The sequence below is a fragment of the Neovison vison genome, chromosome 12, assembly GCF_020171115.1.
Source record: "Neovison vison isolate M4711 chromosome 12, ASM_NN_V1, whole genome shotgun sequence".
Classification (NCBI taxonomy): domain Eukaryota; kingdom Metazoa; phylum Chordata; class Mammalia; order Carnivora; family Mustelidae; genus Neogale; species Neogale vison.
The window spans coordinates 96,277,244-96,302,164 of NC_058102.1; the positions used below are offsets into that span (position 1 = coordinate 96,277,244).

At 49.1% G+C, this 24,921-nt stretch overlaps 2 protein-coding genes across 3 annotated transcripts in view; both read right to left on the bottom strand.

Annotated features, from left to right (window-relative positions):
• Positions 1–527: 527 nt before the first annotated feature.
• GPR162 (G protein-coupled receptor 162) lies at positions 528–6,208 on the bottom strand. Its single transcript, XM_044229319.1, has 5 exons — positions 6,124–6,208; positions 3,217–4,525; positions 2,359–2,548; positions 1,574–1,731; positions 528–1,268 (listed from the first exon to the last, which is right to left on the bottom strand). Exons 2-5 carry the CDS (start codon positions 4,081–4,083, stop codon positions 717–719), a joined length of 1,767 nt encoding a protein of 588 aa, XP_044085254.1. The 5' UTR covers positions 4,084–4,525; positions 6,124–6,208; the 3' UTR covers positions 528–716.
• A 973-nt stretch (positions 6,209–7,181) lies between these two features.
• The window catches only part of CD4 (CD4 molecule), a 40,208-nt gene continuing 22,468 nt past the window's right edge, over positions 7,182–24,921 (bottom strand). Inside the window, exons 4-10 of one of the 2 annotated variants that reach the window (XM_044226836.1) lie at positions 12,436–12,594; positions 11,754–12,014; positions 11,053–11,385; positions 10,118–10,318; positions 9,429–9,553; positions 9,023–9,084; positions 7,182–8,672 (exon numbers count right to left, since the gene is read on the bottom strand). In XM_044226836.1, the coding sequence (XP_044082771.1) occupies positions 8,642–8,672; positions 9,023–9,084; positions 9,429–9,553; positions 10,118–10,318; positions 11,053–11,385; positions 11,754–12,014; positions 12,436–12,594 (1,172 nt within the window). In that variant the 3' untranslated portion in view covers positions 7,182–8,641. Of the gene's footprint in view, positions 8,673–9,022; positions 9,091–9,428; positions 9,554–10,117; positions 10,319–11,052; positions 11,386–11,753; positions 12,015–12,435; positions 12,595–24,921 lie in introns of both variants that reach the window. The other variant, XM_044226835.1, reaches the window with a different exon arrangement.

Genomic DNA, 24,921 nt, shown 5'->3' on the forward strand with positions numbered 1-24,921 from the left:
ATGGGGTCAGAGTAACTCCTGCAGCTGTGTTCCCCTCCGCTCTGTGCCTGCCCTACCTCCACTCTTGGGTTCAGGACAAGGAGAGTGGATGCCTCCCCCACACCCACCCACACCCACTTTTGGAAAAAGAGCCTTAGAATGCAGCATGAGATATGGGCCTGTAACACCAACTCAGGCCTAATCTTTTCCTGCCCAGAAAGTGAGGCCTAGGTGGATTTGGGGGAAGGAGGAGAGCTGGGGCATGGCACATGGAATCCCACTCTGAAGCTACTTCACAAATCTGGACAGAGATCCTTCACACCCCAAAGCAGCAAACTTGAGTGTCTCCCCATGCCCACGTCTGTGCCCAGCACAAGATGCTCTTTTAAGACTGTCCCTCTGCATGTCTTCATGTTTGAATTTGTCTTTGTCTGGGCATCTTTCGGTGCCTCTAGTCACTGCCCCTACTCTATTTGGTCTTCTATGAGCCATTCCACCCCCAAGCCTCTCTTCATACCCTCTACACCCTAGCACACAGGACACCGAGGTTTCCATGGTAACACTTCAGGCTTTAATACATTTTGCTAAGAATGATGGAAGGTGAGTAGGACATCTGGTCACTGAGATGGGAGACAGCATCAGGCTCCAGGCCCCAGATCCAATGCCCATCTTCTACGGAGTCTGGAGGTGTTACTCACCCAGGGCCCATCCTCTGAGTCCCGCAGGCCCACTTGGGCTCAGAGGGTCAGCTGGGGGAAAATGGGGTTACCTGGGCCCCAGGATCCTCCCCAAGGTCTTGCACTCCCCTCACCTCCTGTCAGGGAGCAGCGTCTCCCTGCACTCAACCCCAAAGGAAGTCCAACGGCTCTACTGTCAGGGGACCCAAGGGAGAGCCTGCGGGGTGAGAGGCCCAGGGGCCTGGGCCGGCGAGGAGAGGGTCCTGGCGAAGCAGTTGGAGAAGGCAGAGGTGTCTCATCAATGAAGGTGGTGATCTCTTCCCGGAAGAAGCCAGGACCCCGTGGGGGTCCCCCACCTGACCCCAACATCCCACCCTCCAGGAATTGGCGAAGGCTGGCCAGCCCCCCACCTTCAGCTTCTTCCTCATCCTCCTCATCCTCCAGCCTTTGTCTTCGCCCCAGGTACTCAGGAGGACCCCCCAGGGCTCGGCTCTGGGCCGGAAGGACCCGGATGTCATCAGAGGATGACCACTTATGCAGGATGGAGCCTGGTGCCCGAGGAGTAGAGAAGATGTTGGTCTCATCGTGGGACAGACGGCGGGACAGAGGGACCTGGTGAGAGGAATAGGTAGACCCAGGGGTGCTATAGGGACAAAGGGGGGTAGAGGCAAGAACCAAAGCGGGGACTTGGCAAGATGCCTCTACCCCCTTAAAATTTTGCAAAACATCCTCTGATGGGCAAACCTGGTTCTGAGGGGTTTGAAGGGGAGCGTCTCTTGCCACACCTTTCTTTCACCTACCCCTTAGGGGCCCTGCAGACCAGGGCTAGGGAGTGGGGAGTCAGGATGGTCAGCAGAGACTGGAGACAAGTAGTAAGGGGATACCCAGAGAAGGAGGTACACTCCCTAGCCGCATACCTGTAAGTAGTGGACCCTCTCAAGAGGGGGAAAAAGCATGTGCCTTCCAGGCAGCAGCTTCACCTGGGAAGGGTCCCTGCCCCCTGGTCCTGTGGCACCATTAGCATCAAAGCGCACTTTGCACACTCGGCCGTCTGCATAGTCATCACAGCCTCCGTCTAGGAGAGAAAAGGGGCAGGGTGGTTACAGACAGGGAATGCCCACGCCCCTCCCCGGCCCCCTTTAAAACCTCCTGCCCCCTTTATAAGCTTCCAGGAGAATCCTGTTCCCACTAGTCTATAATCTCTAAGAGGAAAAGCAAGAGTGTCTAAGGTCTGCTGCATTCACTGCTAAGTCCCTAGTGCTTCATACATATAGACAGATTCACTGAAACAGTTACAACCCCGCCCCCAAGAACTGTCCCTATAGCTGGGTGGGTGGGGGTCTCTTTCAGGGAGTTTATCCTCCCCTCTGTACCACAGCCTTCCTTTAGGGTTGTCTTAGGACTCTGGACTGTTTCTCAGGCACTCGGCCTGGACTGCGGAGGCAGAGCTGGGTAGTGTGGGCTTCCGGAGGGAAGCCGCCGCCGGGAGCAGGGAGCCCTCGGTGCAGGAGGAAGCAGTAGGTGCACATCGGGGTGAGTGATTAGGGAAAAGGGGAGACTGGAGTCAGCCCAGGGGCGGCGCAGGTTCCGTCCAGCAGGGGGCACTCCAGGGGAGCCGTCCCCGCGCAGGGAAGGGCCAGTAGAAAAGGGCAGGAGAGGGAGCCGAAGCCGGGGAAAGCCAAAGCCCAGGCCTTCCTCTGACCGTCATCGCCATCCTCTTCGGACATGATGGCCACGCACTGCTCCCACACCGTACGCACGTCAGCGCGGTAGCGCTCGCAGGACCAGATGAAGGAGGGCAGCAGCAGCGTCTGTGCCATGGAGCACCACAGCACCGCCAGCACCATCCAGGGCGGAGCCGAGTCCGACTTAAGGGAGAAGAAGCTCACCACCTAGCGGGAGGATGGGGAATGGAGCGGGGTCACCACCGGGCGCACAGAGGTCCCACTTGACCCCAGATAAACAGACGGGAAAGGATCGCCCACTTCTCAGAGGATCATGACAGAGGCAAAGTCGGAGGTGGAGATGGGATGAACAGAGGGGAAGGGACTGAGAGGAAGGTCAGAGGGCAGGGACTGGAGATAAAGCCCTGAGGTCCAGAGGGATGGAAGCAGACGTGATACAGAAAATTGAACACAGACAAAATTCAGGAACCGGGACTAGACAGGGAGGCAAAAAGCTGGGCTGGTGGCGCGAGCTCTCTGGGTTTTCCACTGGAGTGCTCAGAGATCCTGTGGTGTGTCCCCTAGAGCATTAGGGAATGGGGACTGGAGCTGGGCTGCAGGACGGTAGGTCCGGGGGCTGAAGTGTGGAGCCACAGGTGAGATGGAGGATGGGTGGTGGTGTGAGCACTAGAAACCGGAAAACAGAAGAGGAGGCTGGGGGTAACAGGAATGAGGAGATGGGTGATAGAGGTGGGGGGGCTTACAGATGTAGTGGGGGTGGGCAGAAGAGAGGAAGGCGGATGGCTAAGCTGCTATATGTCTGATGGGCTGGGAGGTCAGGTGAATGTGCTGGGGCCTGGATATCAGGGAGAACCGGTGGGGGACCCCAATCTCACCAGGATGGGCACCCCTGTGAGCGAGTCATAGAGAAAGACGATGGCGCTGACCAAGTTGGTGACCTGCAGGGATGTCTTGGCTGACTCGGAGCCATCCAGCGAGGACCGCCGCTTCCCTCGGGCATCCTCCACCACGATGGCTGGCACCTCGAAGGCCGGCCGGGTGCCCAACCCCCCGGCCCCACCCCCCTTGGCCCCACCCCCCGCCCCTGCTCTCCGGGCCATCCGCGCCCTTCGGGGCCGGGCCCACAACGTCTGGTAGAAGGTGATGGCCACACAGACCAGCCCCATGACAATGCCCCCAAGGAGCAAGAGGCTGAAGCAGACGCCAAAACCCAGGCCGATCTTGGAGACTATGAACTGGCAGCCGCGGGCATAGTAGCGCTCGCCGTTGTTGTGCCAGCCGATGGAGGGCAGTGTAGAGAGGATGAAGCTGACCATCCAGATGCCCATGACCGCGTGCAGTGCCTGCTTCTTGGCGTTGCTGAGGCGGTAGTTGACGGGCCAGCGCACCATCCACATGCGGTGGTAGGAGAGTGAGGCGACTGTGAAGCAGGTGGCCAGGGCCAGGGTGTAGTAGGTGGACACGAACACCTTGCAGATGCTCTCATTCCAGTCGTAGTCGGAGGAGGCCTGGCGCCGCAGCTGCACCACGGCAAAGGTGGTAAGGGGCACGGCCGCCATGAGTATGTGCGTGCCCGCCAGGAAGCAGAGCAGTAACTCCAGCGGCTTGTGCTTCTGCTGCTTGGCCGAGATGCTAAGAATGATCCAGGCATTGGCCAGCAGCGCCAGGAGCCCGCAGGCCAGCCAGGACAAGGCGTTTGAGCGCAGGGAGGCCTCCTCTGCCCCTGCCCCTCCCCGAGCCATCCTATCCTCGGGGCCCCCCCCACCCCCCTTTGGACTCCTGGGGGTGGGGGCTGGGTCTCACCCAGGAGCCCCACTCACACGCACACCCATGATGCGTACAATCCCTGCCCCTTGGTGAAGCAGACCGTCCCTGGGCCTACCCGGCTGCTCAGCATTGCATGACTGACCCAGCTAAGGGGCAGTGTGGAGGGCAGGGTGGGGAGGAGACCGAGGGTCAGCAGAGGTGGTCCTCAGCCTCCATAGTGGGTGGGAATCTTCCTGAAGTACCCCTCCCGTTGATGGGGAGGCAAGCTGATTGCTTTCCCAGCTATGAGGCTGACTGAGCGGCTCTGGTCCCCATGCCAGGACTTCTGGGTCTCTTCGTCCTCTGGTTCTTGACTAGTCAGGGATCTTCCGGGTACCCCAAGGGGTGTGGGGGGTGGGACTCAGCCACCCGGACAAACTACAAGGGAGAAAGGACAGGTGGGAGGGGAAGGGCAAAAGCAGGAACTAGGTTGGTCTCCAACAGATGTCTTGTGCCCCCTTCTCTGGAAACTATAGAAATAACTGATTACTAGGGGTCATGGGGCCATTCAGAACATTCTCCTGCCTTAAGTAGGATGGCCAGTCACACAGCCCACACAGTTCAAGAGCCCTGCTTTCCAGACCAGCAGGAAAGAAGGTATTCTGACCTCCTGTCTCCTATCCCTTTCAGCCCTTTTTCCTCCCTCTGGCATTCCCAGGTCCCTTCTTATGTCCCCTGCTCAGTACTATTCAATCCCTATCTTCATGTCCCTGAATCTCTCTTCAGACCTACTGCTGGCAGGTGCATGACTTGTTTCTTTTTTGAGGTTCCTGGTAAACTGGGATATGTATGCTATCCCAGCTCTTCCCCAGCGTTCCAGCTCCTGGGCCCAGGGGTCTTGGTGCCCAGCCCCATGTTCCCAAGCCTGTGTGATCCCCCTCTAGCTCATGGGGGATCTGGGAAGATGGGAGAAAGGAGGCTGGGACCAAGGGGAGGGGGGGCTAGGGAACCCGAAGGCGGGGAAACCGCTGACATCAGAAGCATCCAGAAATGGAAAGATGGGGAACTAGGGGGAAGGAGGAGAGTTTGAGCAGAAGAGAAGGAAAGAGGGGGCAAAGTGATAGTATCTGAAAATAGAAGGAAAGCCCCAGAGACCCCGGGAGAGGAGGGTTGGGAAGGAAGAGGGGCTCTGTGAAAGGAGGGAGCAGGAAACAGGGAGAATGAGAAGAAAAGCCCAGTGTTCAAGAAGGTGCTGACTCCCACCCATAGACCTTCATTCTTTCCTCCCCTGCCCCAGCCTCAGTTTCCCTCTGATAGGAAGGAAGATAGTCCTGAATTTTGAGAAGCTGAGCTTCAGTGATTCCTGGGGAGGGGGCTAAGAGGAAATCAGGTGAAACCCTGAACAGAGTGGAGGCAAGAAGGATGAGCTAACGACTTTGGGGGTGAAACAAGGGTAAAAATGGGGCACAGCAGTAAGAGGGTCTACTTGCTGTGGAAGACCTCAGACCCTTGCCCTCCCTGAGAAGTCCTAGTCCGCCCCCCACCTTTGTTCCCTCCGGAGCCCAGTACACCCTAGTTGCCATGGCAATGGCCAGCCAGAGGGAGGTGGAAGGAATTGGTCAGAAGCGCCCCCCCACTACTCTCCCCTACAGCCTCGCACCCCTTTCCACCTACCCCCCACCCAGGTCCAGCGGGTGGGCTGTGGAAGAAAGAGATGGGGAGTCAGAGAGGAGGGAGGCAGGAAGGATGTGAAGGACAGAGAGGAGGTGAAGGACAGAGAAAGATCAGAGGAAGGTGGGAGGAGGATCTGGGGGACTCCACAGCGGACAGGGGTCCCTCGCCCTTCGGGGTGAAGGGGTAAGGTCAGGCGGCTCCTCCCTCCCGCCACCCACCGTGTACTCCCGGGCAGTGACAGCAGGTGGCTGGGGAGGAGGGGCCGGCCGGAGGGGAGAGGAGGCGGGTGGGGAGGAGGGGGCTGCGGGGATGGGGGCCGCGGGGATGGGGGCTGCGGGGCAACAGGGCCGGGGTCGTCTTACCTCTGGCTGAGTCCGGCACTGCCATGGAGACCGCACTCCCGACGCGGCTCGCCCGGGCTCCCGCCGCCTGCCGGCTCCAGCTCGCCCGCCCTCCTCCTTCCCTCCCTCCTTCCCTCCGGGCCTCCCTGCCCCCCCCACCCACCCTCGGTCCCAGCCTTCCGGGCTCGGTCCGCCGCTCACTCAGCCTCTGCCCCCCACCCCAGGTCTTTCGGAGCACCCCCCCCCTCCCGGAGGCACGCCGCCCGTGAGCCCCGGGTCAGGGGGCCGGCAGGGAGCTGCTCGGGGGGCGCGGGGGCGAGTGCGGGGCGGGGAACTGGACGGCGGCGACTTGGAGGGGGAGGGGCAGGGAAGGCGCCGGCAGGGAGGGGGCGAGGACGCTGGCGGGGAACCGGCTTCATTGGTGAGACGGTTCGTGTCCTGCCCCCACCCCACCCCGCTTTTCAACACGAACACCAGCTCAGAGAGGCAGCTGGTGGTGCTCGGGGAGGAGGAAGCGTGTGTGTCAGTGTGTATCCGTGAAGGCTGCGCCCGCCTGGAGTGTAGCGCGGAGGGGCAAGTGCTAGTGGGTTTGCTGAAGCTGGGGCTGCTGGGGCGGGGGCGCGACACAGGTCTCAAAGAATGCACCCCCCCCCCCCATACACACAGAGACCGCTTCCTCCTCCTGGAACACAAACTCTCACTTCTCTTGGGGATGCACACAGTTGGCAGACACACATTACAGTTTCTCTTGGTCCTTTTTCTCCAGCACACACATATGTGTGTAGAGCACACACAACCCTGCGGCGTCTCCCCCAAAGTCTGGGCCTCCTGCACACACAGGACCCTGTGGGGTGGGCAGTGGGGTAATCGGGCTCCAAAGAACACCTCCCCCCACCAAGGGAAACTTCACCTCCTTCCTCTGGCAAGCTTGGCAACCTCTCCTCTGGGCCTGATCCCAAAGATCAGAAGATCCTGGTCCCCAGAGAAGAGTCTGTCTGTCTGCCTGTCTCTCTCACATACACATGAACACACAGAGAAGAGCATTTTCTTTATAGTAACTTTATTGTATTTTTCTGGGGCAGGGGCTGGAGTGGGCAAGAATACCAAGAAGCAATAGGGAGGGAGGGAGTCCTCCTGGAAGGGGCAAGCTGGAAAGAGAAGATTAGGGAGAGGGGGTCAGGACTGAGACAGGTGGTGAGAAAGGGAAGGAAGGAGAGGCAGAGGAGGCTGGGGATCCTGAGAAAAATGGACCAAGAAGAGGAAGAAGAAGCCTCTTGTAACCCCAATTTTCCTGTATCCTGGATGGTTTGGAGGAGGGATGAAGGAAAGTACAGGGCAGGGGGATGGAAGCCCTGCTCTGTCACCCTTTACAGGAGTCCCTCAGAGGGTTCCCTCTCCAGCCAACTCCCTGCCCCCTCCCCCTGGCAAAGCTCACCTTCCAGAAGGTTCTGCAACAGGGTGAATGGTAGGTCACTGGGCACTCTCTCTCCCACGGGGCCTGTGGCTCCCAGCCTGTGCTCTGATTAGGAGAACTGACAGCTTTGTCCTCTGGTAACAGGATTCTGCCACCGGCAGGTGAATAGAGGAGGGATTTCAGACAGGGGGGCTCCTCTTCCATGTTTCTGAACTCTCTGAGGCAAGCCCTTTCTGAGGTGGAGTGCTTTTCCGAATCCAGAGCTGGGTCCTGGGCATCAGCGACTAATCAGCTGCAGACATCTGTGTGGTACTTGTCTCTGTGTTCAAGGCATAGCCCTGGAACTAAGGGTTAGGAGACCTGGGCTCATCCTTTGGCACTGACTAGCTGTGTGACCTTGAGTGATCATCTGACCTCTCTGAGTTCCATTTCTGGTCTATAAATTGGAGATGCTAATCTTGGTCCCAACACTCCTAGCTCTACACTATCTTCTTAAGATTTAAACAGACAAAGAATGTGAAACCGGCTCATAAACTGACACATATGGCTTGGGGCATAAGGAATTGTGTCTGTGCACAAGTGTGTACTCTGTACACACGTGTGGGTCCAGGGGTGCCTGTTGGTGCACAGGTCACGATGTGAGTCTGTGTCCTGCCAACATGGATTGAGAAGCAGACCAAATGGAGCAGTGGGAGCTGGCAGTCAGGAGCCTTTGGATCTAGATCTACCCTCCTCCGGCCGTGTGATCTAAGGCTAGAGTCTACCCCCTCTGGTCCCAAGGTCCAGACCAGTAAAATCACAGCCCTGCGCTTCATGCTTCAGACACCCAGCCTTACCCTCCAAGCCAGGCAGGGCTGGTCCCACGTGATTCCCCGGGGACCAGTGGGCCATGAGGGAAAGAGCTGGGAAGAAATCATCGATAGGGCTAGGCTTGATGTGAAGGAAACCAGGAAGAAATGGTATAAGCCTCAGCAGGAGGACTAATGCCAAGGAGAGCGGGAGAGGGCCGGAAGTGCCAGGGTCTGCTACATTCATCTGCTCTGCGCAAGCCCAGGAGCCGGGCAGGAAAGGCAAGGGAAGGCAGCTGGGGAGGCTACGAGCCGGAAATTCCCTTGGCCCTGCGCCTCAGATGAGATTGCATGCCTTCTGGAGCCGGCTGGAGGAACAAAGCAGAGCAAGTTTATTCTTCTCCAGACTCCTTTGTATCCTCAAAGCCCCACATCTCCCAGCCACACTCTCCCTTCTTGTGCAGTGGCAGCCAATGGGCCCCAGCTGCAGGCCGGTCTCCAGAAAGATCCCCGGCCAGCTGCCCCCTCGCCTCTGCTGTCCACCATCTCCCTGCTTCCCACCTCCTCAGCCACCCCTTTGTACCCTTCTTTGCCCTCCACCACCTCCTTTAGCCCCCACCCGCTCACCTCCATCCAACCTCTCTTCCCTCTCTTACCCCCAGCACTGGCCACCCTCCCCTTTTCCTCCCTCTCTGCACACCCCCCCCCAGTTCCTTACTGGGGGCATTGGCAGGTTTTCTTCTCACTGAGGAGTCTCTTGATCTGAGACATCCGTGCTGCCTGCCGCTGTCCAGGAAGAAAGGAGAGTCGTGAGGGTCCCAGGCCTCCAGAAGGGAGGCGCCCCTTGGAGGGAGTAGTGGGGAGAGCTGGGAGAAGAGAAGCAGGTACTCTGGCTGAGGCCATCTCTCCCAGAATTAACTCTTTGCTCTCTCCACTCTCTCCCTTGGCATGGGATCTGGAACAGGGCCCAGTCTGCCATGAGGGAACCGACTGGGCAGGCTGAGAGGACAGGCCGGGAGTGGCTCACATGTTCAGGATACTGTTGTTGTTGCTGTTGTCTACAGGCCCCAGGTGCTCGGATGCCCTATGGGGAGTGCAAGGGGGGTCTGGGGTGGCTCACTCACCCTGCGGTGCCAGCACTTAATACAGCAGAAGATGCAGAGCCCAAGGAGAAGCAGAAGACCTAAGATCCCGCCCAGCACAATGGCCAAGAGCTTTGGCCAGGCCTTGGTGAACACTGGGGACAAAACTGGAAGCGAGAGGGAGAAAGAGAGAGAGATGTTTCAGCCCACTGCCCTCCATCAGGGCGCCGGCCATTCTGGAGGGCCCCAGGAATGCCTCACTGCCCAGCTCCACTTGGGGCTCACCCTTGGGCCAGGAGAGCAGGGCAGGGTCCACAGGGCTCTCACAGGCTGCCAGGGCTGAAGGGGAAGGGTTGGGGCAGGGGTTTTAAGGTTTAGAGACTCCAGGGCCCTCTGGGGAACTGGAAGCAGTGGTTTCAGGCTGTGCATGGGGCATGCGTGTGTGCATGTGTGAGTATGTGTGTGTCTGGGTTTGGAAAGGAGCCAGCAGAGGCGGAGGCTCTTGGTCAGAGGGGCCCCATTCCTGGGCTGTAGATCTCAAGGAGGCAGGTACTTGCGGGGTTACAGGTAGGAACCACACCTCGCCTTATCTCGTTTGCCCTGTGTGTCCAGGCAGCTGGAGAATAACCCACCCCTCTCAGAGGAATTGGGAGGCCGGGATGCTGGTGGTGTCCCACAACTGAAGAGCGAGGGGCTTGGGGTTAGACCACGGAACCTGAGTCCTCACTCACCCTCAACCTTGGAGGCCAGCAGGACTTTGTCCTTGTCACTCAGTAGGCACTGCCATGTTCCGTCCTCGGGCTCCACCACCGACACCAGCTTCTGCTGCTTCGAGACCTTGGCAGCCTGCTCTTCTAGATTCAAGCTCAGCGTCAACTCCAGGGAGGTGGGTCCCATCACCTCACAGGTCAAATTGTTCGGAAACTTCATCACTACAGAGGGACAGGAGCCTGAGGCTGGGAGCCTGGATCTCTGAGCTCCCACATAGCCCCCATGCTCTAAGGAGCTTCAGTAGGACAACAGTCAAAATAGTCCACACAAATCCCCCTCTTTGAGCCTCTTAGAGCACATTTTCAAGCAGTTACACAAAGAAAAGACAGGTTTTGAGGCCCAGGGTCTTGGACTTGAATCTTGACCCCAATGCTTATTATCTGTGGGTCCCTGACAGTGACTCAACAGCCCAGCCCCAAACATTAATTAAATACACAAGTAAATTCACAAACACATGTAAAGCTCTTGAATGGGTATGATGTATCAAGATTTAGCCATTATTATTTGTGGAGTTACGGTGATGGAGGAGATAAGGAAGTCAAGAGCTCAGCGCGAGCCTGACATTACGCTGTCATACTAAGAGCAGATTCTGTTCTCCTCCTCAGGAGAAAGAGGCCCGCAGAGGCAGGGGGCTTAGGCAGAGGGCTGGGCAGAGGCAGAATTAGAGCCCTGGTTCCCAGCTCAAGCCCTCTGGGGATTCTCAGCAGAGCCCACCCCGGGCTGGCTCACAGATGTCAAGTCTCAGTCCAAAACCAGCTCCAAACCAGAAGGCCCCGGATCAGCTCCATCAGGGAAGTAGGTCCAGGGCGGAGGCCTCCCTGTTGGGGCCAGCCCTGCCTCAGAGCCAGCCCTGGGCCATACCCGTCCAGCCCCCTTTCTCAGTCTAGTTCCTCACCTCGCATCACCACCAGATTCACTTCCTGCTGCAGTGTCCCCTTGGCAAGACTCAGGGTCAGGGTTCCAGAACCAGCATACTGAGAGGAAGCCTGGGGCAGGATAAAGCTGAGTGGGAGCGTTTCCTTCAGCTGCAGTCTGGGGTGGTGGACTTCTTTGACAAATACCTTCTTGTTCTCCAAGGTGAAGGAGCTCCAGAGCAGGGAGGAGGGAGCGCCCTCTGTCCGCCACCTCAGCTCTCCGCTCAGGTTTTCAATCTCGAAGCTAAGTGGGAAGGAGAACTTCACCTGCTCCCCTTCTCTTGAATAGACTGTGTTAGAGACCTTCTGGAAACCTGGAGGTGGGAAGAGAAAGAAGCTGGGTCCGGAGATAGGAAGATGAGGGGGTATGGGGTAGGGTAGGTATGGGCTGGGGACAGCCAAGGGATGGAAGGGGAGGGACCATGAGTCTAAAGCCCTCAGGTCACCATCTACCTCTCCCATCCTCTCTGGTCTCTCCACCCCAGATTGTTCCCAAGGCAGCACCTCCTCCCCCTTGGAAGTCCTCATAGAACAGTCCGGCTCCGGCTCCGGCTCCGGAGGGGACTGGAGCCTCCCTCTGTGGACCAGCAGTGGACCCAGGAGCAGAGCAGTGGGAGCAGTGGGCGGGTGTGCCTGCCACTGAGGCAGAGGGGAGACTGCAGGGGAGAGGCACCCCTCTTACCCAGCACCAAGATGTTTATGTTGAACACCACTGTCTTCTGGTTCTGGGAGATGGTGCATGTCCAGGTCCCGCTCTCCTGCACGTCCAGCCCAGGCAGCGAGAGTCTTTGGCCACTGCCCTTGCTTTTACTCCCTGGACCTTTCCATTGCACGGAAGGGCTGCTACCAGAGGGGGCCTCCACGGTCAGGGTCAGCTGCTGCCCTTGCAGCAGGCGGATGTTGCTGCTGTCGCTGCTGCTGCCCGTGTCCCACTTGGCAGTCACTGTGGAAGGAACAGGCCACCTATGTCACACACATGCTATCCCCCAAGGGGAAGGAAGAAGCCAGGAAACCCAGAGTATCTCTCCATTACCCCTGCTAAGACCCCTGAGGCAGAGATTCCCTCTCTCCCCCTCAGGCAGGCCTTCTTCCCTGCCTTTCTTGCTTTCCCTCCTTCCTCTGGCTCCAGCCCTTCTCCCCACTCCTCCACCTCCCAGGTTTCTTCCTTTCCCACTGTGAGACGGAGACCAAGACCAAGACCAAGACCAAGACCGGAAGCCTGAGGAGGGTTTGAGGAGACGCGGGGGCCAGTCTGAGCCACTGCAGGACTGTGGAGGAGACACGAGCAGCTCAGGCTTGGTTTTGGTGGAGGATTGGGAGTCAGGGAGGAAGGCGGTTGGCTGGAGGGCCCCTCATCCACTCACGGTTGAACACCAGCAGCTCCACCTCTTGCTTCTTGCCGTCTACCTCACAGAAGTAAACCCCTGAGTCTGCTGCTTCAAGATCCTTGATGATCAGAGGGAAGGATCCTTGGTCCCACAGGTTTTTTTTCGATTCCACACGATTCTTCAGCTTGGAGGCACCTGGGAGCAGAAGTCAGAAGGAGGAGGCTGGGGTAGCCTGAAGGCATGACATCCCTGGGGAGGGCAGGGCCCACGACTTTTCTGATCTCAGTCCCTAACTTCCTGCAGAATCAGAAAACCCCAGACCGGTGAGGCGGTCCCATCACCCTCACTTAACTGGCCAAGACAGTATCGCCTTAATCCAAAATAAAATAATATCATCTCCAGAGCACCACCTCCTACAGTGCCCAATACTTTACATGCATCATCTCAAGTAATCTTCACAACAATTCCAAGAAGTAGGCGCCTTTTTGGCTTATTTTGCAAGTTGTGTAGCTGCCTCACCTCGTACTTAGGCCTTGTTGGCAGGAACATGAACCAGTCCAATTTCTTTAGAAGGTAATTTACAATATCTACCGGAATTACAAACGCACACACAAAAATACCCATCCACCAAGAAAGGATAGGTCGAGCAAATTATGGTTCGCCCCTTCAATGGAATGCTGTACGAGAAGAAGGAAGAAGCTATTTGCTGAATGGAATAATAGCTAAGAAACATCATTAACTGAACAAAGCAAGATATTAGACAGGCTGCCATTCGCCTACAAAGGAGGAAGAAATTTACCTATCTATAGCTATCTCTTTGCAGATGCTGTGTATAGGAACATGTATTTCTAGAAGTAAACAGAAGAACAGGGTAACTTTGGGTGCCCCTGGGGAGAGGGAGTGAATACCCCCAAGGACAAGTGGGGGGGTACTTCTCACTACACACCCTTTTCTGCCTTTTGGATTTGTTAATAGGATACAATATTAGACCAAAAAAAAAAAAAAAAAAAAAGTGATGGCCGCCCAGAACAGGTCCATCAGTAAATTTCCTAGTGCTGACCAGGAAATTCCCATGTTGACTGGTTAAAGGTCACATTTCTGGGGGTTGAAACTGCAGTTAGGTTAGGTATAAAGTCTTGGTTTACCGACTTGGGGCCTTAATATAAGTGACACGATTTTAGGCCTGTTGCTTTCATTTTATTTTTTTTTTTTAATTTTTTTTTAAAGATTTTATTTATTTATTTGACAGACAGAGATCACAAGTAGGCAGAGAGGCAGACAGAGAGAGAGAGGAGGAAGCAGGCTCCCTGCTGAGCAGAGAGCCCCATGTGGGACTCGATCCCAGGACCCTGAGATCATGACCTGAGCCGAAGGCAGCGGCTTAACCCACTGAGCCACCCAGGCGCCCCTGTTGCTTTCATTTTAACAAGATGAAAGAGGAAAACACTTTTAAAGGAAGGAATAGCCATCATGGGTGACTGATAGGAAACCAGGGATTGAAGTAGAGGGGGAAAAAAAAAAATCCTGACTCTCTGGTTCAGAAATTGGGGGAGCCAGGAGAGTCAGGGATCAGGAAGTTGAGAAGGTGAGGTGTTCTGAAGGAAAATCAAATCCTAGAAACAGAACAAAAACACTGACACAAAAGATGGGAATTTTTAGAAAGGAGCACATTGTTTCAACCTCACAGGCAATCAAAGAAATGCAAATTAAAACAACAATGATATATTTTTCTTTTGAGATTTTATTTATTTATTTGACAGAGAGAGAGATCACAAGCAGGCAGGGGTGGGGTGAGGGCTCGGGAAGCAGGCTCCCCGCTGAGGAGAGAGCCTGATGCGGGGCTGGATCCCATGACCCTGAGATCATGACCCGAGCCAAAGGCAGAGGCTTAACCCACTGAGCCACCCAAGTGCCCCAACAATGATATCAAATTAGCAAAAAGAAAAGAAAGAAAGGAAGAAAAGTGTTAAATAATACTACTCAGGGCTGGCAAGAGTGCTAGTAGAAAAGGCACTGTTAGCGAGACTTAGTGTAAATGGATGGAACCTTTCTGGAAGCCATCTTGGCAGTATATACTATCTATTATTAAAAACTTATACCCAGGGGGCACCTGGATGGTTCAGCTGGTTAAGCCACAGCCTTTAGCTTAGGTCAAGATCCCAGTGTCCTGGGATCGAGTCCCACATCGGGCTTCCCCTGCTCTGCAAGGAGCCTGCCTCTCCCCCTGCTTGTGCTCTCTCTCTCTCTCTCTCTCTGTCAAATAAATAAATAAAATCTTTAAAAAAACCCACCAAAACCCTTATACCTTTAATTTCATTTCTAGAATGTTATCCTTAAAACAATAATTTAAAACTGCAAACAAAAATGTAGAAGCAAATAGGGGCGCCTGGGTGGCTCAGTGGGTTGAGCCTCTGCCTTTGGCTTGGTCATGATCCCAGGGTCCTGGGATCGAGCCCCGCATCGGGCTCTCTGCTCAGCGGGGAGCCTGCTTCCTCCCCTCTCTCTGCCTGCCTCTCTGCCTGCATGTGATCTCTCTCTGTCAAATAAATAAATAAAATCTTTAAAAAAAATGTAGAAGATATAATAGTGTTGTTAATAGGGTACATTAGACAAAAAGATAATGTTTGTATATTATAGTATATTAATTTGGAATATTAGGTTGGCACCAAGATAACCCAAATAATTTTTTTTCTTTCTTCCTATTTAACCCATCCCCCTACACCCACCCCCTCTGGTAACCATCAGTTTGTTCTCTATAATTAAGAGTCTGTTTCTTGATGGGGCGCCTGGGTGGCTCAGTGGGTTAAGCCGCTGCCTTCGGCTCAGGTCATGATCTCGGAGTCCTGGGATCGAGTCCCGCATTGGGCTCTCTGCTCAGCAGGGAGCCTGCTTCCCTCTCTCTCTCTCTCTCTGCCTGCCTCTCTGCCTACTTGTGATTTCTCTCTGTCAAATAAATAAATAAAATCTTTAAAAAAAAAAAAAAAAAAAAGAGTCTGTTTCTTGATTTGCCTCTCTCTCTTATTTTTTCCCCTCTGCTGATTTGTTTTGTTTCTTAAATTCCACATAGGAGTGAATTTATGTGGTATCTGTCTTTCTCTGAGTTATTTCAGTTGACATTATACCCTGTAGCTCCATCCATGTTGTTGCAAATGGCCAGATTCCATTCTTTTTTATGGCTGAGTAATATTTCGTTGTGTGTATATGCCACACCTTCTTTAGCCGTTCATCTATCGATGAACTCATCTATCGATGGACATCGATGGCTGCTACCAAATCTCGGCTATTGTAAATTAATGTTGCAGTACCTATGGGTGCCTGTGTCCCTTTGAACTAGTGTTCTTGTTTCCCTGGGTAAACAGCTAGTTGTGCAATTCCTGGGTCGTAAGGTAGTTCTATTTTTAACTTTAAAAAAATTTTTTTTAAAGATTTTATTTATTTATTTATTTATTTGAGAGAGAGAGTGAAAGAGAGCATGAGAGGGGAGAAGGTGAGAGGGAGAAACAGACTCCCCACGGAGCTGGGAGCCCCATGTGGGACTCGATCCCCGGACTCCGGGATCATGACCTGAGCCGAAGGCAGTTGCTCAACCAACTGAGCCACCCAGATGCCCTATTTTCAACTTCTTGAGGAATCTCTGTAATGTTTTCCACAGTGGCTGCACCAGTTTGCATTCCCACCCACAGTGCAAGAGGGTTCCTTTTTCTCCACATCCTCACCCAACTCTTGTTTCTCATGTTGTTGGTGTTAGGTTTAGCCATTCTGACTGGTGCGAGGTGAGAAGGCATTGTGGTTCTGATTTGCATTTTCCCCATGATGGGTGACCTTGAGCATCTTATCATATGCTTGTTGGTCATCTGTCTGTCTTCTTCAGAGAAATGTCTGTGGTCTTTTGCCCCATTTTAGAAAGGATTATCTGCTTTTTGAGTGTTGAGTTGTATCAGTTCTTTATATATTCTGGATACTAACTCTTGATCGGATATGTCATTTGCAAATACCTTCTCCCATTCCATAGGTTGCCCTTTAGTTTTGCTGATTGTTTCCTTCACTGTGCAGAAGCTCTATTTTGATGTAGCCCCAATAGTTTATGTTTGTTCTTATTTCCCTTGCCTCAGGAGACATTTAGACATATAGACATCACTATAGTCGATGTCAAAGAAGTTTAGACATTTAGACATATAGACATCACTATAGTCGATGTCAAAGAAGTTACTGCCTATGTTTTCTTCTAGGATTTTTATGGTTTCAGGTGTCACATTGAGGTCTTCAAGTCATTTTGAGTTTACTTTTGTGTATGGTGTAAGAAAGTGGTCCAGTGTCATTCTTCTGCATGTGGCTGTCCAGTTTTCCCAGCACCGTTTGTTAAAGAGACTGTCTTTTTCCCATTGGATATTCTTGCCTTCTTTGTCAAAGATTAATTGACCATATAATTGTGAGTTTACTTCTGGATTTTCTATTCTGGTCTATTGATTTATGGGTCTAGTTTTATACCAATACCATACTGTTTTGATTACTACAGCTTTGTAATATAACTTGAAATCTGGAATTGTGATGCCTCCAGCTTTGCTTTTCTTTTTCCAGATTGCTCTGGCTATTCAGGGTCTTCCATGGCCTATACAAATTTTAGGATCGCTTGATCTAATTCTGTGAAAACTGCCTTTGATATTTTGATAGGAATTGCATTGAATCTGCAGATCGCTTTGGGTAGTACAGACATTTTAACAATATTTGCTCCTCCCATCTGTGAGTGTGGAATGTTTTTCCATTTCTTTGTGTCATCTTCAATTTCTTTATCAGTGTTTTGTATTTTTCAGAGTACAGGTCTTTCACCTTTTTGGTTGGGTTTTTTCCTAGGTATCTTATTATTTTTGGTGCAATTGTATTAAAACAAGTTTTAATGAAATGGAAATATTATAGTAATAACATTTTATATAACATATTTTAATATATTTTAAAAGTAAAATAACATATTTTATGTGTATTTATATGTATATATAAAATAAAATATTTTATATGTTATATAAAATAACATATTTTATAATAACATAAAATAACATATTTTAAAAGTTGCATGAGAATAGTCTTGACTTTTTAGTTGTGAATTACAAAATTTATACAAACTCAGATCTTCCCTTTTCCCTTGCCTACCCTTCTAATATTACTCTAAACAGGTTGGTGTGGATTCCTCCATACTTTTTTCTTTGCTCATACAAATATATGGAATTTTTAAATTAGAATGGGATTGTTTTTGAGGTACCTGGGTGGCTCAGTCAGTTAAGCATCTGACCTTTTAAAAAAAATATTTTATTTATTCGACAGAGAGAGAGAGAGAGCACAAGCAAGGGGAGCAGCAGGTAGAGGGAGAGGAAGAAACAGACTCCCCAATGAGCAAGGAGCCTGACACAGGGCTCGATCCCAGGACCCCGGGATTATGACCTGAGCTGAAGGCAGACGGCTTAACCAACTGAGCCACTCAAGTGCCCCAAGCATCCAACTCTTGGTTTCAGCTCAGGTCATGATCACATGGGTCATGGGATTGAGCCCTGCATTGGCTTCCATGCTCAGCAGGGAGTCTGCCTAAAGATTCTCTCCCTCTGCCCCTCCCCCCCACTCTCTCTCTCAAATAAATAAATAAATCTTTAAAACAGCATTATATTAACATATACTTACTCCGCCCACTTAAAATATGTTAGATATCCTTCTAAGCATATACACACAGAACTTCATTTTTTGTTTGTTTTATTTTTAAATTATGAGAGCTAATCTTTTTATTCTTGATCTTCTAAATCAAAGTTTTTATTTCAGGGACGCCTGGGTGGCTCAGTTGGTTAAGCGGCTGCCTTCGGCTCAGGTCATGATCCCAGCGTCCTGGGATCGAGTCCCGCATCAGGCACCTTGCCTGGCGGGGAGCCTGCTTCTCCCTCTGCCTCTAGCCTGCCACTCTGTCTGCCTGTGCTTGCGCTCTGTATCTCTCGTTCTCTCTAACAAAAAAAATAAAAATAAAAATTTTTATTTCAATATAACTATAGGAAATAATACAGAAATCTCAAGTACCCTTTACCCAGGTTACCCCAATGGTAATAGCTTGTAAAATTGTAGAACATCACAACCGGGATATTGGCATTGATACAGTCAAGATACACAACATTTTTTTTTTAAGATTTTATTTATTTATTTGACAGACAGAGATCACAAGTATGCAGAGAAGCATGCAGAGAGAGAGGAGGAAGCAGGCTCCCTCCTGAGCAGAGAGCCCGATGTGGGGCTCAATCCCAGGACCCTGGGATCATGACCTGAGCGGAAGGCAGAGGCTTTAATCCACTGAGCCACCCAGGCGCCCCAATACACAACATTTTCAACACCACAAGGATGTTGCCTTTTTCTAGCCATATCTCCTTCCCTCAACCCCAGACCCTAGATTCCAAACCTCTCCCTCCCTTAGCTTCTGTAATCATTAACAACAGTAATTAATACAGTAATTACAGTAATTAATTACATTAATTATTCCACTTCTATAATCTGTCATTTCAAGAATGTTATATAAATGGAATTACACAGTATATTACCTTCGGTATTAACTTTTTTTTTTGGATTGACTTTTTTTTTCAGGTTGCTGTATATATCTATAGTTCATTCTTTTTACTGCTGAAAAGTATTCCATTGTATAGATATAACCAGTCATCCACTGAAGAACATTTGCATTGTTTCTACTTGTTGGCTATTATGAGTAAATCTGCTATAAACAATTATATACAAATTTCTGGGTCAACATAAATCTTTATTTCATTTCTCCAGGATAAATGCCCAGGAGGGCAATTGTTGGGTTGTTGCATGGTTAGCTCTTAAGAAACTGCCAAACACGGGGCGCCGGGGTGGCTCAGTGGGTGAAAACCTCTGCCTTCGCCTCTGGTCGCGATCCCAGAGTCCTGGGATCGAGTCCTGGGATTGAGCCCCGCATCTGGCTCTCTGCTCGGCTGGGAGCCTGCTTCCTCCTCTCTTTCTGCCTCTCTCTCTGCCTACTTGTGTTCTCTGTCTGTCAGATAAAATAAAATAAAATCTTAAAAAAAAAAAAAAAGAAACTGCCAAACTTTTTTTCCAGAATGGCTGTATCATTATATACTCCCACCAACAATGCCAGAGTAAACCAGTTTCTCTTCATCTTCACCAGCATTTAGTATTGTTACTATTAGTATTGTTACTATTTTTTATTTTGGCCATTCTGTGTATGATACCTCATCGTGGTGCCGATTTGCATTTCCTTAAAGACTAATTATGTTGAAGACCTTTTCACGTGCTTTTTCTCATCTCTATATCCTCTTTGGTAAAATATCTGTTCATATCTTTTGGCCATTTTCTAATTGGATTGGGGTTTGTTTTGGTGGGGGACTTGGTATTGAGTTTTGAGAGTTGTTTACATGTTCTAGGCACTAGTCCTTTGTTGGATAGGTAGTTTGCATGTATTTTCTTACATTTAATAAATTATCTTTTCCTCTTCTTAGTAGACTTTTGCAGAGCAAAGTTTTTAATTTTGATGAAGACCAATTTATGCACGTTTCCTTTTAGGGACTGTGCTTTTGGTATCAAGTTTAAGAACTCTTTGCCCAGTCTAGGTCCTGAAAGTTCTCTCATATGGGCTATAATTTTACATTGAAGTTCATAGTCCATTTTGAGTTTTTAACTAAGGTGTGAGACTTAGGTCAAGGGTTTGTTGTTGATGATGATTGTTTTTACCTATGGATGTCCAATTATTCTAGCACCATTTGTTGAAAATGCTATCTTTCCTTCAAAACACCTTTGTATTAAAAAAAAAAAGACTGTTGGACGTATTTATGAGGATCTATTTATGGGTTCTCTATTTTGCTCCATTGATTATGTGTCTACCCCTCCACCAATACCACATAACTTTGATTACTCTAGATATATAATAAGTCTTGAAAGCAGATAGACTGAGTTCTCCTACTTTATTCTCCTTTTTCAAAATTGGCTTAGTTCTTTGAGTTCTTTGGTTTTCCCTATAAATTTTTGAATAATCTTATTTATATCTACAAAAGAAATCTTGCTAGGACTTTGATAGGAATTGTGTTAAACCTGTATATCAATGTGGGGAGAACTGACAAATTTACAGTGTTGAGTCTTCCACTTATAAATATGGCATGTCTCTCTATTTGTTTAGATCTTCTTTGACTACTTTCATCAGTATTGTGTAGTCTTTAGCATACAAATCCTGTGCATGTTGTTACATTTACCTAAGTATTTTTTGAGCATTTGTAAATAGCATTATTTTTTAAATTTCTGTACACACAAATTCATTGCTAGGATACAGGAAAACAATAGGTTTTTGTATTTTCCTCATCTTTTTTAAAAAGTTTTTTTTATTCACTCGATAAACAGAGATCACAAGCAGGCAGAGAGGCAGGCAGGGAGAGAGAAGGAAGCAGACTCCCTGCTGAGCAGAGAGCCCAACATGGGGCTTGATCCCAGGACCCCAAGACCATGACAAGCTGAAGGCTGAGGCCTTAACCCACTAAGCCACCCAGGCACCCTGCTCATCTTTTTTTTTTTTTTTTTAAGATTTTATTTATTTATTTATTTGACAGAGAGACACAGCAAGAGAGGGAACACAAACAGGGGGAATGGGAGAGGGAGAAGCAGCCTTCCCACTGAGCCAAGAGCTGGATCCGACTGGATCCCAGAATCCTGGGATCACAACCTGAGCCGAAGGCAGGTGCTTAATGACTGACCCACCGAGGCGCCCCTCTCTTAACTTCTGTAATCTTACTAAACTCATAGGTCGATTCTAAGAGTTTTTTAAAAAATATAGATTCTTTGTCATTTGCAAATTAGAACAGTTTTATTTCTTCTTTTCTAATTACTATTTCTTTTGTATACTTTTCTTGCCTTATTGCACTGGCTAGGGGTTGCAGTACTATGTTGAATACAGGGAGTAAAGCAGGTATCTTTGCTCTGTTCCGATTCTTAGAGGAAAGCATTCAGTCTTTCATTATTAAGTATAATATGAGTTGTAAGATTTTTTTAGATGCTTTCTAAATTTTCACTCAGTTTGGGGCCCCTGAATGGCTCAGTTGGTTAAACATCTGACTCTTGATTTTGGCTCAGGTCATGATCTCAGGGTTGTGAAACCGAGCCTCCTGTGAGGCTCCACTCTGGGCGTGGACCCTACTTAAGATTCTCTCTCTTGGGGTGCTTGGGTGGCTCAGTGAGTTAAGCCCCTGTCTTTGGCTCAGGTCATGATCTCAGGGTCCTGGGATGGAGCCCCAAATTGCATCAGGATCTCTGCTCAGCGGGGAACCTGCTTCCCCCTCCCCCTCTGCCTGCCTTTCTGCCTACTTTGATCTCTCTCTCTCTGTCAAATAAATAAATAAAATCTTAAAAAAAAATAAAGATTCTCTTTCTCCCTCTCCCTCTGCTCCACCCCCAATTTCCTCCCTGCTCTCTAAAAAATAAATAAATACAATCTTTAAAAAAAGTTTTTTTTCTCAATTTAATGTGCTTTTCTTTTTCTCTTGAGACTTCACTACTGACCCACAGAATACTGAAAAGGTATTGTTTTCAAGTGTGTGGAGATTTTCCTGTTATATTTCTGTTATTGATTTCTGGTTTGATTCCACGTGATCAGAGAACACACTGCATAATTTCAAATATTATTATTTTTGTTTAGATTTTATTCATTAACTCGACAGAGAGAAAGACAGCGAGAGAGGGAATCTATAGGCTAAATATCTTACCAAATTGGGACATTTCAGTCATTTTTTTTTCAAATGTTTTTTCAGCCCCATTTTCTTTTTCCTTTCCTTATGGGACTCCATTGACACAAATACTATATCATCTGTTATAGTCCCACAGGTCCCTAGGCTTTGTTCATTTTTTTCCAGGTTTTTTTCTCTCTGTTGATCAGATTGCATAAAAATTTTTTAAAAATTTTATTTATTTGCCAGAAAGAGACAGAGAGGGAAAAAGGAGGAGGAGTGAGAGAGGGAGAAGCAGGCTTTCCGCCGAGCAGGGAGCCCGATGTGGGGCTTGATCCCAGGGCCCTGGGATTATGACCTGAGTGGAAGGCAGACACTTAACGACTGAGCCACCCAGGCACCCCCAGACTGCACAATTTCTACTATTCTATTTTGCAGCTCACTGGCTCTCTCCTCTACCCTTTTCATTTTGTTGTTGAGTCCATCCACTGATCTTTGTGCTTTGGTTGTTATATTTTTCAGTTCCAAAATTTCCATGTGTTCTTCTTTTATTATATCTTTTACTTCTTGGTTCATTGGTTTCAAGTATGTTTGTAATTGCTTGCCAAAGGATCTTTTACTGTGACTGCTTTAAAATCTTTGTCGCAGAATTCCAATATCTCTTTCATCTCAGTGTGGACATTCACTGATTCTTTTTTTCCATCCCACTTGAGATCTTCCTGGTTTTGGGTATCATGAATGATTTTTTAAAAAATAACTTTTTTTTTTTTAGTTCATTTTTTTTTAGTAATCTCTACACCGAATGTGGGACTTGAACCCATGGTCCTGAGATCAAAAATCACATGCTCCTCTGACTGAGCCAGGCAGGTGCCCTTCAGGAATGACTTTTTATTGGAACCTGGACATGTGAGTGTTATGTAATGAGATTTTGGATCTTATTTGAGCCTTCTATCTTAACTGGCTTTCTTTGACATCACTCTAACAAGGGAAGAGAGTGGTGCTAGCTTACTAATGCCAGGTAGAGATAGAAATCTAGGTTTCCCTCTCATTCTCCTTTGCCACTAGAAAGGGATGTTCCTTATAACTGGGCAGGGGTAGAATTTCTAGCTGCCTACATGGTCTCCATAAATCCTATGATTGTGGCTTTGTTATTGCGGAGTGATGGTGGAAGTCTTGATTCTCTACTAGACCTCCTCTGAAAACCATCCAGCAAGGAGGGGTGCCCCATGTCTGCTGGGTGGAGGTGGAAATCCAGGCTTCTTATGTGATCTTTACTGACTGTGCAGGAGGTTGAGAACACTTGCCACTGGCTGAAGGGAATGAATGGCCCAGGTTTCTACTGGGACCTGTGGGGGTATTGGGGTGCCTCAATAGCCCCAGGAGGGTAGAAGTTTAGGCTCCCTACCTAGCCTCTTCTGGCATGGGAAGGAGCCACTGTTTTTCTTCTGGTGATTGACAGAAGGAGAGCAGTTATTATCTAAAAGTATTTTGTCTTTCTAGGTTGCTCCTTTCCTGGTCCCCTAGTTAGAGAGAGCAGGCTTTTTGTTGAAGCTTATTTTTGTCTGTGTCCATTGAGGTTTCCAAGCTGCTGACTTCTTTAGTTCCAAGATTAGAATATACAAGGTAAAAGAAAACACACCACCTTGTTGTTCCTCTGACACTGGGGTCTCTACCAGTCTGTCCTCTTCTCTACAGCTTCCAGAGTCTTCTTATGTTAGTTCTGTGTGTAATGTCCAGGGTTTTCTATTGTACTTAGTGTGCTTAGCACAAAGTAAGTTACTATGGACTGCACTGTATCCCTCTGCCCCCCATTCATATGTTGTAGTTTGAACACTCAGTGTGCTGGTATTTGGAGATGGGGCCTTTGAAAGGTAATTAGATTTAGATTTGTATGAGGTCATGAGGTCCTCATGATGGAATTTGTGCCCTTATAAGAAGAGATGCCGGAGAGCTTTCTTCCTCTCTGTCTCTGCTATGTGAGGACCCAGCAAGAAGGCACTACCTGTAAGCCAGGAAGAGAATTCTTTCAGAACCCAACTGTGTTGACACCCTAATCTTGAACTTCTTGCCTACAGTACAGTGAAAACATAAAATTTTCATTGTTGGAGCCCCCTAGTTTATGGTATTTTGTTATGGCAGCCTAAGCTGACTAATACATATGTCTACTCCATTCTCCTAAAAGCCCTTATTTTTTTCATTACCTGAATAATTTTCCATCATTGTACCATAGTTCAATTCTTTCCTCATTAATGGATATTTAGTTGAATTTTATTCTTGTGTATTATAAGCAATGCTTATAACAACATCCTTGCACAAATATCATGAACTATTCACAATCTTATTTCTGTCAAGTAAATTTTCCAGAGTAGCTATTACTACATAAAAGAGTTATAATTTTGTATTTGTTAAACTTTGGGAGATTATTTTTAAAAATTAGTCTAATAATTGATTATCCCATCATGATAAAATGTTATGGAGGAGTAAGATAAAAGGTAATACAGCATGATATCATCTATGTAAAAATATATCTATTACATTATCCACACTGAACAAAGCTTGGAAAGAAATATATCAAAATGTTAACAGAGGATATCTCTGAATGGTGGAAGTATGCATGCACTTGATTTTCTTCCTTATTCTTTTTTGCATTTGCCAAATATTCTGTAATGAGTATGTAATACTTCTTAAATGTGGAGGAAAAAAACAGTAACATCAATAAAATTTACATAAAGGAAGTAACGTATTGGAAGGTGCAAATTAATTTATTATTATTATTATTTATTATAGCAGATGTCATTTGAAAAAAATTTGCATAACA

What these genes read in the sequence shown, in the direction of transcription:
- GPR162 (XM_044229319.1), bottom strand. Translation starts at nt 4,083, where the DNA reads ATGGCTCGGGGAGGGGCAGGGGCAGAGGAGGCCTCCCTGCGCTCAAAC. An exon ending in TCACAGGGGTGCCCATCCTG is followed by an intron (nt 2,549 to 3,216) that starts GTGAGATTGGGG and finishes TCCTCCCGCTAG; the next exon opens with GTGGTGAGCTTCTTCTCCCT. An exon ending in AGAGGGTCCACTACTTACAG is followed by an intron (nt 1,269 to 1,573) that starts GTATGCGGCTAG and finishes TCCTCTCACCAG; the next exon opens with GTCCCTCTGTCCCGCCGTCT.